This window comes from Macrotis lagotis, chromosome 3, assembly GCF_037893015.1.
Source record: "Macrotis lagotis isolate mMagLag1 chromosome 3, bilby.v1.9.chrom.fasta, whole genome shotgun sequence".
Taxonomy (NCBI): Eukaryota; Metazoa; Chordata; class Mammalia; order Peramelemorphia; family Peramelidae; genus Macrotis; species Macrotis lagotis.
This window is the reverse complement of record NC_133660.1, coordinates 291,954,520-291,971,036: the sequence shown is the minus strand read 5'-3', so window position 1 is coordinate 291,971,036 and position 16,517 is coordinate 291,954,520. Positions and strand designations below refer to the sequence as shown.

At 40.8% G+C, this 16,517-nt stretch overlaps 1 protein-coding gene across 4 annotated transcripts in view; it reads right to left on the bottom strand.

The window, feature by feature from the left end:
• Positions 1-672: 672 nt before the first annotated feature.
• LPXN (leupaxin) overlaps positions 673-16,517 on the bottom strand; it is a 29,525-nt gene continuing 13,680 nt past the window's right edge. For 3 of the 4 annotated variants that reach the window (XM_074231455.1, XM_074231457.1, XM_074231458.1), the window contains 6 exons: positions 12,870-13,037; positions 9,400-9,576; positions 9,218-9,299; positions 5,924-6,072; positions 5,285-5,427; positions 673-4,519 (listed from right to left, as the gene is read on the bottom strand). In XM_074231455.1, coding sequence (XP_074087556.1) covers positions 4,327-4,519; positions 5,285-5,427; positions 5,924-6,072; positions 9,218-9,299; positions 9,400-9,576; positions 12,870-13,037 — 912 coding nt within the window. In that variant the 3' untranslated portion in view covers positions 673-4,326. Of the gene's footprint in view, positions 4,520-4,582; positions 5,428-5,923; positions 6,073-9,217; positions 9,300-9,399; positions 9,577-12,869; positions 13,038-16,517 lie in introns of those variants that run through there. The other variant, XM_074231456.1, reaches the window with a different exon arrangement.

Below are 16,517 nucleotides of genomic sequence, written 5' to 3'. Positions count from 1 at the left end.
GCCCTTCACAATTCCATCAGAAAGTTTTTAGCTCTCAACTAGTTAAAGGAGTTGGAAGATGAGACAGATCCAGCTGCTAGATTACTGTTGCATTCATTTTTGAGGTAATGCTGCCATCATGAGGTCTATCCAAGACTTCTCTGTTATGATCTTTCTTCCTAGAATTGACTAAAATTTGCACAGTGATGCAACAGTCCAGGAAGAAGAAACAAAAGTTCCCGGAGAATCCAGTTTCTACTTTTTCTGGACATTGGACTTAAGAAAATGGTCTTGGAATCCCTCCCAATTCTAGTATTCTGTTTTCAGTGTTCCAAAGTCTCACCTCAGATATGTCATATGTTCTAAGGTTTCTCAGCTCTGACATTCTATGATTCAAGATATTCCATGGTCTGTGTCCTAATATGCCTCCAATCTCTGACTTTCTATGTTCCAAAGTCCCTGTTCTGAAATTTTATAATATGAAGAGAGGGAATAATGTATGGTGAACAGAGGGTTGGAAGGCTTGACTTAAAATCAAGCCTCTGACCCAAACTAGCTGTCAAGTCACTCAATTTCTCCCAACCTGTGCAAGATTATAGCCAATTAATCACTGAACAAATATTTACTAAGAAGCTGCCAAGTGCCAGGCAGTCTGGTAAGGATAGAGATATAAAACATGAAACAATTCCTATTCTCAACAAGCTTGTGATTTAATGGAAGGATAACAAATACATATACAATACTTGAAAATAAAGATTAATAGAATAAATAAAAAGGAATACAATGGATTAGATAAAAGGGAGTTAGTGAGGGGGGGTAAGAATAGTTGAGGAGATAAATATGCATCTGTGGCGAATTCTGTAGGCCAGAGGAGAGGAGGAATGCTTTCTAGCCATGGGGCAAAACCAGAGGAAAGAAAATAGAGATGAGAAGAAGTATGAGGTGAGAAGAACAGAGGCCATTTTGTGGGATAATATACAATGAGTGTAAAATGATAGGAACAGGCCAGGTTGGGAAAACCTTTAAGAAACACAGTTTATATTTTATCCCAGAGGCAATAGGAAGTCACAGAAGTAGGGAACAGGTCTATCCTTAAGGAAATTCACACTGACACTCTGGACATAATGGAATAGGGTTCTTATTGCTATTTGACCTTCTTTCTCAGGTCTCAGTTTAATTCTGTGAATAGAACAGGTAAGAAAGAAATGAAGCAAAAAAAAAGAACTCTTGCACCATTAAAAAAATTAAAAAAAAATCTGTCTGAGGTCAGACTGTCAGAGTTTTAGATAAGGCAAGGTGATCAATACAGAGTTATTTCCATATATCTATGGTAGAGGTGATGAGGGCATGAATGAAGCTAGTGACTGAGTCCACATTCTGTATTCCAAGATTCTTCTCAGCACTGATATTCTATAATCTTTGTTCCATGGTCCTTTCAGCTCTAAATTTCTGTAACAATAGAAGCTCTTTACATGTAATTTTCAAAACAATTGATCTACTTTTTTCACTCTCTCATGACTTTCCAAGGGCAGTACAAGTATTTTTTTTTGTTTTTACAAGACAGTGGGGTTAAATGACTTGCCCAAGGTCATACAGCTGGGTAATTATGTGTCTGAGATCAGATTTGAACTCAGGTCCTACTGACTCCAGGACCAGTGCTTTATCCACTACACCACCTAGCTGCCCAATACAAGTATTCTTAACTCCATTTCCCAGATGAAAATATGAAGACCCATGATAATGTTATTATCAAGGGACTCAATGTTAAGGACCAGATTTAGAAGGTAGCTATAGTCCTGACTCAGAGGACTTTGTTTACCCCACTATTGGAGTAAATCTTGTCTATTCCTGCTATCCTCTTGGCTTAATGACTGGGTCACTATGAGAGTCATTATGATTAATTCATTGTGAGGGTCACTCTAGGTGACCAAAAGAACAGTGGGCTTGGAATGTCAGACCCTCCGTTCAAATCCCAGCTCTGCCACTTACCACTTGGATATCATTGGGCAAGGACTCTCTGTAGGTCTTAAGTTTCATCCTGAAGAAAATGAGGTGGACAAAATAGATCTCGAAGGTCTTTTTGAGTATCAAATCTTCCAATGAAACTTCTGTCTGCTTTAGGGTAAGACAATCTGGGTTGAAATTCCACCTTCTTAGGAACTAATGTAACTTAGGACAAGTCATTACTTAATCTGGGCCTCTAAAATGAGATTGGGCATCCCCTAAGAATTTATCAGTTGATAGATCCTTAGATTTATTGGATACAAATTATTTCCAATGTGGGAAAACAAGTGGCCTTCACCAATGCCCTCCTCTCGGGCCTCAGCTAATGTTGGAGGTCATGCGAATTCTTTAGGTTATGCTAGCAGAACTGATGGATACTGCTAGGGTGGACAAAGTTGGAGTACAGTCCTAGTGAGAGGGTACATTCTATCATCCAGTAACTAGTCTGGCTAAATTTGGATCAGCACGTTTGGTAGCAGGGGGAAAGGGTAGATTTTTTTTTCACCACAGCAACTCTGAATCACAATTTATTAAATTATGGATAGAGGGCTTGTCACTGAGGGAGTGCTCACATTGGAGGAATTTATCGAACCTTGAAGTACAAGGGAAGTAAAGTGGGAGGGAGAATGGGCAGGTACATGGCTCATTGGATAACCCTGTTTGACTTAATTTCCTCATCTGTAAAATAAGCTGGAGAAAGAACAGCAAACCACTCAATATCCTTGCCAAGAAAACTCAGTTGGAGTCAGAGTCCACAAGACTGACACTGGATCATAACAGTGAGGATGAAAATTTTCATTCACAAACCTTCATTTAAAGTACCTACTTTTGTAGCACTCTGCTAAAGATACAAGTACAAAAACCAAAACCAACCCCCCCCCAAACTCAGAGGGGACTTGTGTTGTACTTGGGGAATATAACAGCTACATGACCAAGTGCAACTCTTTTGTCTTTTTTCTCAATTTTAGACCTCCCAGCTGACTTGAGATCCATACCCTTCCTTAATCCTCCCATCCTACACAAATCCTCCATTTCCAAATTCAAGACTTCTGAATTTTCTTCAGTTAGCATTATCTATTATTCCCTCACAATTCTTTGCACCGAAGTACTCTTTCTGCCCAACATGTCTTTTAATCCCTCCATCCCTCAGTATTATCCCAGATCCTTGTCTTTGCCTTTGCTGTACTCTCCACCATCCTTAATTTTTTGGTGAACCATTCAAATCTACATCATATTCTATTTTTCAGTCTCATTTCTTTGTTCTAGTGCTATCACACCTTGTCAGACCTCAACCTTGGATTACCTACCTCCTTCACTTCTGCTGAACTGACATGGAAGAAATTACAAAACTGATGAATAAATAGGTCCACAGTAAGTTTTTCCTAGTCTATCTGTTGATTTTTTGTTTTTGTTATGGGGTTAAAGTGATGTACCCCAGGTCACACAGCTAGGTAATTATTGTCTGAAGTCAAATTTGAACTGAGGTCCTCCTGACTCCAGGATGGGTGTTCTACCCACTGAACCACCTAGCTGACCTTTGGGTTCTCACTATGGCAAGGCAATCTTATTTCTCTCTACTTCCTTAAAGCTTCTCATGGTTTTGATCACTGTACAACATACTGAAGAAATTAGAGAAGGGGAAAAATAATGCACTTTGTGGTAGACTTCTAAGTGCTCCTGTACCTCCAGAATTCACTTTTTATTTGCATATATTCTAAACTTACATATCTGTGAACATTCCAATCACCCCCCACCCTTATTTCATTAAGGGTAGAGGCTTTCTTGCCTGGTTGATTAAATCATCAAAAATTGAGCCATTATACTTGGTAAATGAGTCATGGAGGACAATAGATGTGTTTAAGTGGGGCCCCAAAATAACCTCCTATCCCCAAACTGATTTCTGGTAGCCTTTTACCTTAAAAAAAAGATATTATTCCCTTCCTTCTTTCCTTATTATATAAATACTGTATGAAATGGAGAGAGTGGCAGGAGGAAGGTGTCTAATTGGGTGTTAAAATAATAAGAGTCGGAATAGTAAGCTATTTTATTACTCCATGAGATCAGCATCGAAGAGCACAGAGTTCAGAAGTATTTCCTCAGGAGAAAACTACATTGTTTGAATTTGAAGTTTCCATAATTTCTGAATTTGAAGTTCCACAATCCAGAAACTGTATGAGTAAGGAAGTGAGAAAAGCTGGTTTTCAAGCAGCAGTCGTAGGGTGGGGGGTGTAGGTGTGTGGGGGGGGTATGTATGGGGGTGTACGTGTATGTGTGGTGTGTTTGTATCTGTGTGTCCATGCCATGCCTGGGTGGCTCCAAGTTCGGGTTTCTAGGTCTCAAGCCCTAAAGGGTGCGGTTGCCTTCTGTGATGGATGACAAAGCCTGGAAGAGACTGGGCACCGAGTGAGGAGGCAGAAGCAAGAGCCGGTTGTCCACAGTAACAGCCACTGTGAGAGGAGCGGCTGCGCTGGAGGCTGCTCCACTCAGAAGTGCAGGGGCCTGATACAACTCTGAGCCAGGCCATGGACAACACCATCTAAGTTCAGAGAGAAATGCTATGGCGTCTGAATGCAGAGCAAAGCATACATACTAGGTTCACTACTTTTTAAAACTTCCTTTATGTTTTTTCTTTTTTACGGCTTTTTTCCCCTTAGGTTTTTTTTTTTTTTTTTTTTGCAGGGCAATGGGGTTAAGTGGCTTGCCCAAGGCCACACAGCTGGGTCATTATTAAGTGTCTGAGGCCAGATTTGAACCCAGGGACTCCTGACTCCAGGGCCAGTGCTCTATTCACTGTACCACAAAGCCACCCCTCCCTCTTAGTTCTAATTCCTCTTTCACAACATGGCTAATATGGAAATATGTTCATGTACAACTCTTACTACATTGTTTGCTGCCATGGTGGGGGGGGGGGAGGAAAGGGAATGGGGTAGAAAAATGGCAGAACTCATAAACTTGTAAATGGATGAATGTTTAGGTAGTTTACAGGTATGTCATTAGAAAAATAAAATAATTTTTTTTCTAAAAAAGAGGTTCAACAATCCTGCCTTAGTGCAGCCCATATTGGTCATCTGCCCCCCCATGTGGAGAAGAGTCTCCTCCCCATTCAGCCACTGGGAGGATCTGTGGGTCCTTTCACCCCAGCTGGTCCCAGGAGAGCCCAGCAGCAGCCTGGCCTTAGACAGGGAAAAGCTTAGTAAAGCATGGGTGGCAATAAGCCTTGTCATTCTGTTCTCGGAAAATGCCTTTGGACAGCTGGACCAGGCAGAAGGCACACACAAAATGCTCAGGGTGGAACTTGTACCCCATGGCACTGATGCAGCGGCCGTTGATGGGCAGCTCGCACCCATGGCAAATGGTGCCTTGCCGACGATGGTAGTGCAGCTCACAGAAAGGCTGCCCGTTGAACTCAAAGAAGGAGACTGTGGAGAAGGGCTGGAAGCAGTCCTGGAGCAAGAAGAGAAACAACAAGCAGAGGCTGAGAAGGGCCCAGCGACTGCTAATCACTTTACCAACCTCATCTCACCGGCTCCTCATAACTACCCTGGGAAGTAGGTCCTGTTATCATTCCCATTTTACAATTGAAGAACCTGAGATACAGTTCATAAGTGTCCAAAGGATGAGTGACCTCAGGTCTTTCTGATTTCAGGCCTGGGTCACCTAGATGCCCACCAAGGAGACTGTGTTTATTCTCTTTTAGAGGGGCCTGTCTAGCATGCAGACTTTGGGTGAACACTGGAAAGGAAAGGGTTCTATTCTCTGGAAGCTGAGTCATGGGTTCATTAGATTTGGATTTGGACAAGGATATAATCTAACCCCCCACCTCATTTTACAAAGGAAGAAAATGAGGCTCTGGTAGTTTTCAGAAGGCACAGACGTGGTGTTCCATGCCCTCCTAGTTCCAATGTTACCCAATTCTCTCTGAGGCACCGAGCTGACTGACCCCACACACGAAGCACTCGGGATGCCAGACGGTGTCCATGGCAGACAGGTAATTTTCCAACACAGGACGGTTGCAGCCGCCACACTTGGGAGCAAACATGGCTAAGAAATCTTTCCGACAATACGGCTTCTTGTCCTTTTCAAGGAATCCTGGGGAGACAGAACCAAGGGATCACTTCAACATGTGAAATAAGATTTAAATCAAAAATCAAAACTCTCTGTGGCCTGGAGACCAGGTTAGCTTTTTCAAAGCAAAATCAACTGACTGAGGGTAGAGATCTTTTCCTCTGTAGGTGCAAAATCACACTTGATACCTGTGATCTAGGTCTAGGAGGTCTACTGTTTGCCATGGACAAGGGAATTGCTTGTCCCTTTTCCTCCCCCCTCATCCCCATGAGACTTATGATTTTCTTGGCTCTTGAAAAGACAAAAAATATCTTTCAGAAAGCTTAAACTAAGTTTTCACAGACATCTTTAACACAATATATCCTAAACCAAACTCCTTATTTTTCCTCCTAAGCCCTCCCCTCCTCTTCCTTTCTCTATTAGAGTGGAGGATACCATGCTCCAGTACCTCAGGTTCACCTAGGAGGCATCTTGGATCCCTTACTCTCACCTCCCAAATCCTTCTGTTCCCAAGGTTTATTGATTCTACCTTTGCAACATCTCTCAAATACTCCCCCTTCCTTCTGCTGACACTAGCCCATTGCACCCTGAGGGTTCAGGCCTTTATCACTTCCCACCTGGCCTATTGTAAAAGCCTGCTGGTGGGTTTGTCTGCCTCACATCTCTCCCCCTCCAATACCTCAATTTAACCACTAAAATGGTTGTCTTAGAGCACAGGTATGAGCATGCAACCCTTCCCCTCCCCTACTCTATAAACTCTAATACCTTCCCACTGTCTCCAGGAGTAAATACAAAATGCTCTATTTTGCATTCAAAGTCCTTCCTACCTTTCCAGTCTTCTTATACTTTACTTCCAAGCAATTACTCTTCTCCCTAGTGACCCTGACTTCCTGTTTTGTTCTAAAAACAAAACGTTCCATCTCCTGACATTCTCTCTTGATGTCCCCCCATGCTTGGAAGGCTTGCTTCCTCTGCTCCAACTGCTGACCTCCCTGGCTTCCTTTAAGTTCCAGCTAAAATCCTACCTTCTGAAGTCTTCCCTAAAATTCATTCTATTGCCTTCTAGATGTTCATGTTTCCAATTTATCTTGTCCAGAACTTATTTATTTGCTACCATGCTGTCTCCCTTATTGGATTGTGAGTTCTTTGAGGGCAGGGATTCTCTTTTGCCTTTTTATTTTTTTTAGTAGCTTTGGCAGTTCACAAAGTATCTGGCACAATAGGCCCTTATTAATTCTTGATTGATTGACTGACTGAACTAGAAAATGTCTGGAAACAAACCACAGTCAAAATATGGACATGGCAAGGCCTTCCCATCTGCACAGGGCTGTAGCACCGAGCCCTCCAGGGGAGTCAGAGCCCTGGCCTCTGGACCTGTATCTGTCTCATGTATGAACACTCTGAGCTCCAAGTGTTTCAGCAGATATTCCCTCTTACCCTTAAGCTGCAAAGACTATCAGAAATAAACTGAATAGACCCCTTTATTTTCTCTGCCTCGCTGCATTACTACTAGAAGGACACCCAATCAGCTGCATTCCAAGTTCTTATTGTATATATTTTACCTTTCCCACTGAGATGAGAAGCCAACCAATAGCAATTTGTTTGTTTTTTTGTGAGGCTCTTAGTGAATCTCTTGGACAGAAATGGATAGAGTGGCCAAAGGTCTTAGGACCAGCTACAGTCTTGGGAACAGATCCTCTTTTCTTCTTACAGTCCCTGAACTAACCCCACTGTGTCAGTCATTGATATATTTTCCCTTATGCTCCTGACCCTCCTCTGCTGAAGAGCAGCAGATAAATCAACACAATCCAGCTGCCTACTAGTGATGTTGTTTCTTAGATTATAAGTGTTTGTTGGATGAAAGAATGACTATCTCATTAGATGACTTCATCTGGCATTTACAGCGGATACAAGGGAACTCAATTCTTCCCTTCCATCATCATACCAAAGAAGTTCATAAATTTCACATGGCTCTACACTTATTAGCAAAGGCAACTGAATTCACTGAGATCTGTTATTGAGACCATTAAACCTGCTCATCATCACACTAGGCTTCTAACCAATCACACCGAACCAAACCAGGTAAATAACTTAGATGCTGAACAGAGTCACCTTTCATGTGGCTTCTGAGAGTACCAATTGACCCAGGAATGGTCTCTGAGAAGCAGCTGCTAGAGAGCAGGGCCCAGGAGTCTCAAGAACAGGCCGAGAAGTAACAAGGGCCATTTCCAATCAGAAGAGTCTCAGGAGGGGAGGGATCAAGACTAATCAGCTCAACTTTTTGTTAATGCCCCTACATTTAATAATGCTGTAAATTGAGAAAGTTTTAGACTCAGCCCCTGGAGGCACTCTCTGGGGCCAATTACCTCTGGAGGGCTGATGGGAAACCCTGGCAATTAAAAGTACCACAACAGGGCCAGGGGTGTGGATGCTCAGCTAAGATAGTGAGCCACAGGGGAAATTAGTGAACACCTGAAGGCACCTGAAGGGCCAGGAGGGAAAGCAGTGGAAAAGAGAGGCAGGGATTCACTACAGGCTGCCCTGGGGGGACAGCATCTGCACCGGGGAAGGAGGGAGAGGCAGAGCAAATCTTTAAGGGATGCAAAAAAGTACAGAGGAAAGTTATTTCTCAGGAGGTTCAATAGTCAAGTATCACTGTGAAGAACTGCACAGTTTGTGGTCCAACCCACATGCTTCCATGGCTAAAGTGACCACAAGGTGGAAAATCTCTAGCTCAGGGTATCTTCCTGCAGGCGGGTCTGAACATAGATGCTCACAAGATGGGGGTGAGAGATGGCAGCAGCCTCCTTTCACAGATTGGTTTTCATTGATTCTTGAAGGAACAAGCTACCCTAAACAGAAATGAAAGTGGCTCTCTCCATTCAAATGAGGCCTGGTCTGGGAAAGGAATTACACAGATCAGAGTCCAGACAGTCAGCTTGCTGTAGGATCTGGGAAGGGATGAACTGAAGCTCCAACCCATACAGCATTCTCCTAGGCCAGGCAGATCTCAAGCAGGGGCTGGCCCTTGGGTCCCCTTGGCCAGCAAGCAGTGAGTTTAAAGGCACAGCTGTATTCTGATCTTCATACATACATACATACATACATACATGGTATATATGTGCCGATCTATGTCCAGTGTCCAAAGAACTCTCCGGGCCACACCTACCTTCCTCGGTGAACACCTCCCCACAGTGGGAACAGAAGAAGTGTTCTGGGTGCCAGGTCTGGTCCATAGCCGTCAGCACCTTCTGCACAAGGGACAACACACACAATCACATCAGAAGGTGAGAGCACACTGCCATCCAGCTAGTGGTGAGAGCTCTGAGGGCCAGGGTCATTCTTACTTACATCAAGAATGGGGGCAGCACAGTAGGCACACCGTGGAGAGAACAGCTGATGGTAGTCCTTGGAGCAGTATGCCAAGCCACTGCGCTCAAAGAAAGGGTTGTTGCTGCCGATTTCCTTTTTGCAGTGAGTACAGACAAAATGTTCTGGATGCCAAGTCTTCCCTAGAGCTGTAATCACCTGCAATAGCAAAGAAGGATGGTCAAAGACCCATATTAAATGCCTGCTCTGGGAGAAGCTGGGCCAGACCTTGCCCTCAAGGAACTTCTGTTCTACTGGAATATGACAAGTAAGCAGAAAAGTAAAGATGGGATGAGCCAAGAAGAGAGGAGGTCCATTCCTGGGGCATTAAGAACAGTCCCAGGCAGGTGGCACCTTGGCCTCCTCTGAAGCCAGGTGGTTCCAATTACCACAACCCTTCCACCCAGTGAAGAGGAGTCGGGCCAGTTATCTGCCCCAGGGTTCTGCAAGGAAAATGGGGGAAAAAAATCTTTGTAGCAAGTTTCCCCAGTAAGGGGCTATTTCTCAAATAGATAGGGACCTGAGTCAAACTGATAAAAATCAGAGCCATTCCCCAACTGATAGATAAATGGTCAAGTGATACAAATAGGCAGTTTTCTGAGAAAGAAAGAAAAACTATCAACAACAAAAAATGCTTTAAATCACTAATAAGAGAAATGCAAATGAAAACAATTCTGAGGTACCACCTAATAGGCCTGCTAAGATGACTAATGTTAGTGAGAATGTGGAAAAATAGGTAAATTTACACTAACATACTATTAATGAATCTGTGAATTAGTCCAACCATCTGGAAAGCAATTTGGAACTATGCCCTCAAAGCTATAAAACCATGCATATACCCTTTGATCCAGGAATGACTGCTACTAGGCCCATATCCCAAAGAGATCAAAGAAAAGGGAAAATGACCTATTAAAATAAAAATTAAAAAAAATTTATAGTGGTTCTTGTGGTGACAAAGAACTGGAAACTGAAGGAATAGCTGCACAAGTTATGAGCTATACACATGATAAAAACTAGTTTTATGTAAGAAATGAAGGGAATGGTTTCAGAAAGACTTAGAGGAACTGACACAAAGCAAAGTGAGCAGAACAATTTACCAAGTAATAACAATATTGTAAAAATAAACAATTTTAAAGGACCTGATAACTCTGATCAACACAGTGACTCACTACAACTGCAAAGGACTCATGACGAAAAAATGCTATCGATCTCCAGAGAGAGAACTGATGGACCTAGAGAGCAGTATAAAGCATTTTTCCCTCTTCTCTTTTTCTTATTTTATTATCTAGAACATAACTGATATAGAAATTTGTTTTGTACAACTTCATAATTGTAATGGATTTGGTATTTGCATTCTCAAGGTGGGGGACAAGAGGAGGATGGGGGAAGGAAAAGAAACTAGAACTAAATTAAAACAAAACTGAATTTTAAAAACTTTAAAAAAAACCTGAAACCATTGGTGGTTACTCTTCTGACCTAACCTCCTCAGAATGTTGTCACTTAACAGAAGTGGATAAAATTATGACAAAATATACATGGGAGAACAAATTCAGAAGAAGAAAAAGGAAAATTATGACTTCTAAAAAGGAGGGAATATTTTCATCGACAAATCTTAGTTTGAAAATTATCTGGGAATAATTTTTTTAAAGTAACAGGTCAAATTAATAGAATGGCTAAGTCAGATATAGAATCAAAGTCAAGAAACATTAATGTAAGAAAACCTCAAATTACAAAACATGTTGTGGGGGGAACCATTCTTTATTCAGAAAAAAAAACCTGCTGAAATTTTTAAGCAGTCTAGCAACAAACAGGATTGAATCCATAATCTATAATAAATTCCAAGGAGATCAAAAATCTTAATATTTAAATAAATAGCATAAGAATTATAGAAAAGGAAAGATATATTTATCCCAATTGTTAAAAGAAAGAAAATTTATATCCACCGGACAAATGAATGGTTGATAATAAAAAATTAATCTTATTAGATCAAAAGTAATGCATCCAGGGGTGCTAGGTGGCACTGTGGATAGAGCACTGGCCCTAGAGTCAGGAGACCTGAGTTCAAATCCAACTTCAGACATTTAATAATTACCTAGCCATGTGACCTTGGGCAAGTCACTTAATCCCCATTGCCTTGCAAAAAACAAAACAAAACAAAAAGTAATGCCTCAAAGAAAGGAACAGATGGTGAATTTTTTTATGGTAAAATATATGATAAAAATCTGACATTCAAAATCTCTAAGGAGTTGATCCAAACTTACAAGAGCAATAATGTACCATTGGATAAATGGTCCTTGGGGTAGGAATGAGCAGTTCCTCACAGACAGGGACCAATGTTTTCTTTTTTTTTGGTCTTTGAATCCCCATTGCCTAGCATAGAGCTAAAGACTGAATAAGGGCTCAATAAATACTTAGAGAAGGAAATGGCAAACCATTCACTCCAGTCTCTTTGCCAAGAGAGATAGTTTGATATGACTGAAATCACTCAACAATAACTTACTGATTGATTAAAAAATGAATTAATACAAAAAAGCCCAGTTAGAATTTGCTAAGCATGACAGGGAAATACAAATTAATATAAGTGAACTTTATTATTCAAACAATAATTTTAGTGTATTTAAGAGGGCACCTAATGTAGATGGTACTGAAATAAGAAGCACTATTAAAGCACTGATGGAGTTGTGACTTAGCCCAACTTTAGTTGGAGGATTTCTCTTCCCCCACCTCTCTCCATCGTAGAAGGAAGCAAAAGAAAGACAAAGATTTTTTCAACTGAAAAAAATTAAATTTGAATTAGTATTCCTTTTCTGGAAAGAAGTCTGGTAATATGCAATGAGTTATAAAACAGATCACATACTAATCCAAAGATCCAGGACTAGGGTGATACTCTAAGGATATTACTATGGGAAGTATCTGCACAGAACTATTCAGAATGGTTGTATTTGTAATAGTGAAAATGACAATCATCCCACAAGTTCAGTGACTGATGAATGTTGAATAACTTGTGGTAAATCATTGTAATATAATATTACAGTCATATAAGAAATTAGAAATATAAAGAATACAAAGAAATATGGAAGATTTAGATGAAATGATACAGAATAAAGAAAACATTCTCAAAATAACAATATATAACAGTAACAGAAGCAAAATCTGATAATGTAAACAGTTGATCAGAAAGGGACATGGAAGCAAATCAAATAGATGTTAATGTTAAATATATATGTTCTAAGTTCATGGTTCACATGTTTTTATCTTTATTTTTATATCTTTTTATTGAAATATCTTCATTAGTTATTAAAGTCTTTTTATTATAAGAAAGAAAATCAAGAGGAAAATAATCCAAAATGTGCACCTTAGAGAAAGCTCAGTCTTTGGTGGAACACACAAAGAGACAGATAGACAGACACACAGACAAGTGGCTGCAGAGAACTAAGCCTGGACCTTCCCACCTTTCCAGCAATGGGTTTTTGACAGGAAGCGCAGTGGCCTTTAGGGACGGTGGCAATGCCAAGGTCCTGCAAGTCCTGTTCCAAACCCCCGAGCATGGTGTCCAAGGAGGGGTTGGAATCTTTCTTCTTTGGCAGCGGTTCCTTGAGGCTATCAGACTTCACCATGACCTTCCAGAAAGAAGAAAAATGGAAAAGGCCTGAAAATCAGTACCATTATGCACTTACTTGTTCACAAAGTCATCCCACATTGAGATCCCACTATTACTTCTGTGAAAAAGCTGTTGGAATGGTTATCATCTCAGAAAAGTGTTATTTGAAAATAAAGGTGCCTGGACTGGGTGGGTTCATCTAACGCTGATCTCTTATGACCTAATATTCTATGCAAATATAGCTAAATAAAGTCAGAGGACATAGATTCAAATCCCATCTCTGACATGAACTATTAAGATGATTTTATTCTGGATCTGTCTGCCCCTCTATAAAATAAGGTAGTTGGACTAGACTGGCCTGGGGTTTCTTCCAGCTTTGATCCAATGACCTACTAACTAGTTTATATTTTCCCTAACAAACCATGCTACATACAATTCCCAAAGTATCCTAGGATGTGGTTATATTCCTCATCTTAAGAATCTATTGTGGGTCAGCTACCCTACAGCAGAGTCAGCGTGAAAGGAGAGAGAAAATATAGTACATGCTAGTGGAGAAATACCAAAGGAGGGAGTTGTGATCGGCAATGGCAACGGTGGAAAAATATGGAAGTAACTTTTGTGATGGACTTACCATAAAGAATGTGATCCACCCGCGACAGAGTTGGTGGTGTTGGAACATAGACTGAAGCACATTTTTTATTATTATTATTTTGGGGGGCTGCAGGGCAAATAGGGCTGGGTGGCCTGCCTGGGGCCTCATAGCAAGGTGACCATTGGGTATCTGAGGCCGGATTTGGACCCAGGTGCTCCAGGCTCAAGGGCCAGTCTGTCTGCCACCCAACCGCCCCTACTATTATTACTATTTTATTTTATTTTGGGTCTTTTTTTTCCTTTTTTTTTTTTTTTGGTTTTTGCAAGGCAGTGGGGTTGGGGTGGCTTGCATGTCACACAGCTGGGTGATTGTTGTGTGTACGGGGTCGGACGTGGGCTCAGGTGCTCCTGGCTCCAGGGCTGGTGCTCCGTCCACTGTGCCACCTGGCCATACCTACAATTATTTTTATTTTTTTATTTTAATTTTAATTTTTTTCTCCCCCCTTTACTTTATCGCTCAAGCAAGTCTATATTTTTTGGGGGGAGAGGGGGTATTTTGTTTACTCTTAAACAAGAATATTTTATTAACGTATAAAAAAATTATTTGTACAAAATGAGAATAAATATTAAATTAAAAAAAAAAGAATCTATTGTGGGGCAGCTAGGTGGCGCAGTGGATAAAGCACTGGCCCTGGAGTCAGGAGTACTTGGGTTCAAATCTGGTCTCAGACACTTAATAATTATCTAGCTGTGTGGACTTGGGCAAGCCACTTAACCCCATTTGCCTTGCAAAAACCTAAAAAAAGAAAAAGAAAAAGAATCTATTGTAATACCCTCACTCATCTGCCAGGCAGGAAAGCAAAACTTATGGCAGAGATGACAAGTATCTTCGAATGTCTAAAGTCCATATAGAAGGATCCCAGAACTCAGACCAAGGCTAGTGCTTGGACAGCTGGACAACTTTGCATCAAATATATGCTGTGCAACCATCAAGTCATCAAGCAGTAGTAACCTCTGTGACACCAGAAGTATTCTCGAAGATGTCAGATAACCACCTGTAAGGCTGGTGGCATGGGTCAGCCTGGATGACATCTCTCCCTTAACTAGCTCCATGAGGAGTATGAGGTAGTAGTGATAAATGCAATGGATTTGGAAATCAGGAGATGTGACTTCAAATCCTGACCCTGATAACTGTTAGCTTGGACAAGTCACTTTACTTCTGTATTGGCTCCCAACAATTTAATTACCATCTCTATGGTCTATGATTCTCCAATCTACCTTTCTAGCCCCAACCTCTCTCACACTTTCAACTTGCCTTTCAGAAGTCTCAAACTGGATGTCCAGTAGATATCTTAAATTCATCAAACTCATTAACTTTCCTCCTAAACCCTCCTCTCCTACCTTCCCAATCAATATTGACAGTACCATCCTCCCAGACCCTCAGGCTAATAACTTAGAATTCATCCTGGAATCCTCTCTATCTCCCCCCCCCCATATCCAAATTGTTACCAAAACCTGTTGATTTCACCTTTGTAATATCTCAGAAATATTGCTCTTCCTCTCCTCTCAACATTGACACCTCCTGGTCCAGGCCTTCATCACCTCACACCAGGACTACTGAAAAAGCCTCCTGGTGGGTCTGCCTGCCTCAAGTCTCTCCTTATTCAGTCACCAATGATTTCCCTGAAGCATGGGTTTCAACAAAATTCAAGATCAAATACAAAATTCTGTTTCATCTTCATAACCTCAACTCTCCACCTTTCCAGTCTTTTTACATCTTATATCTTTTTTACACCTCATACCATATGTTCTTTGTTTCAGTGACACAGACGTCCTTGGCTGTTCTATGAGCAATATACTCTCCCTTTTGACTCCAGGCATTTTCTACTGTTTTTTCTATTCCAAATCCTGTATAACATTCTGGGTTTTTTTCTCAAGTCTATACTTTCCATGACAGGTCTTTGAACAGAGGCTAGATGTCCTCCTTAGCAACACTGAAGACAGGATGTCTGCTCAGGAAGGAAATTGGTATAGATATTCCTTCACCACTTAGGACTTGATAATCAGATTTTGTCCAATAGGCCCTATCCTCATTAACATCTCAGCTTTCTGGGCTTATATTTATTTTTCCAATAAACATTTCATGTTTTCACCATGAGAAATGATATTAATTTGTCTGTGATGTAGTTTCTTCATTTAAGACAGGATTTTTATATCTTTCCAATTGGCTCAAAGGCTTGTCAAAGAAAACAACTTTCCTACATTTTAGGAATAAGTCTGCCAGTAATGACTTTGTGAATTTAATATAATTCTAAATCCAAGCCATTCCAGTGCCTTCTCTGGGAGATTACCTCCCACATACTGTATATACTTATTTGTATAGAGTTGTTTACACTTTGTCACCCCCATTGGAATGTGAATTCCTTGAGAACAAGGATTGACTTTCCTTTCTTTATATTGCCCAATCTGACAAATAGTAGATGGTTAATAAATGATTACTGCCTGTATAGCTCAGAAAGAGAAATGTCCAAACTAGTGCCCCCACCCTTACCTCACAATACTCTTGGACATTTCTTTACCACAAGACAATTTAAGGTTTCACTGAAAATTAGCAAAGAAGACCAAAAATGGAATAGTCAAAGCCAAAGGAGTTGTGGGATAATGGGTATAGGAATACTTTGTTTGTGGAGCTGTGAAATGGTATAACTGTCATGCAAAGCAACTTAGAATGCAAACAAAATGACTAAAATGTTCATACTCTTTGAACCAGAAACTTTGTTACTTAGCTTATATACCAAGGAAGTCAATGATGAGAAGAAATAGAATCACTCTTTGTGAAAGCAAAGAATTTTAAACAGTCAGTGGAGAAAGGCAAAACAAACTGTGGTACATGAATGTCATAGAATAT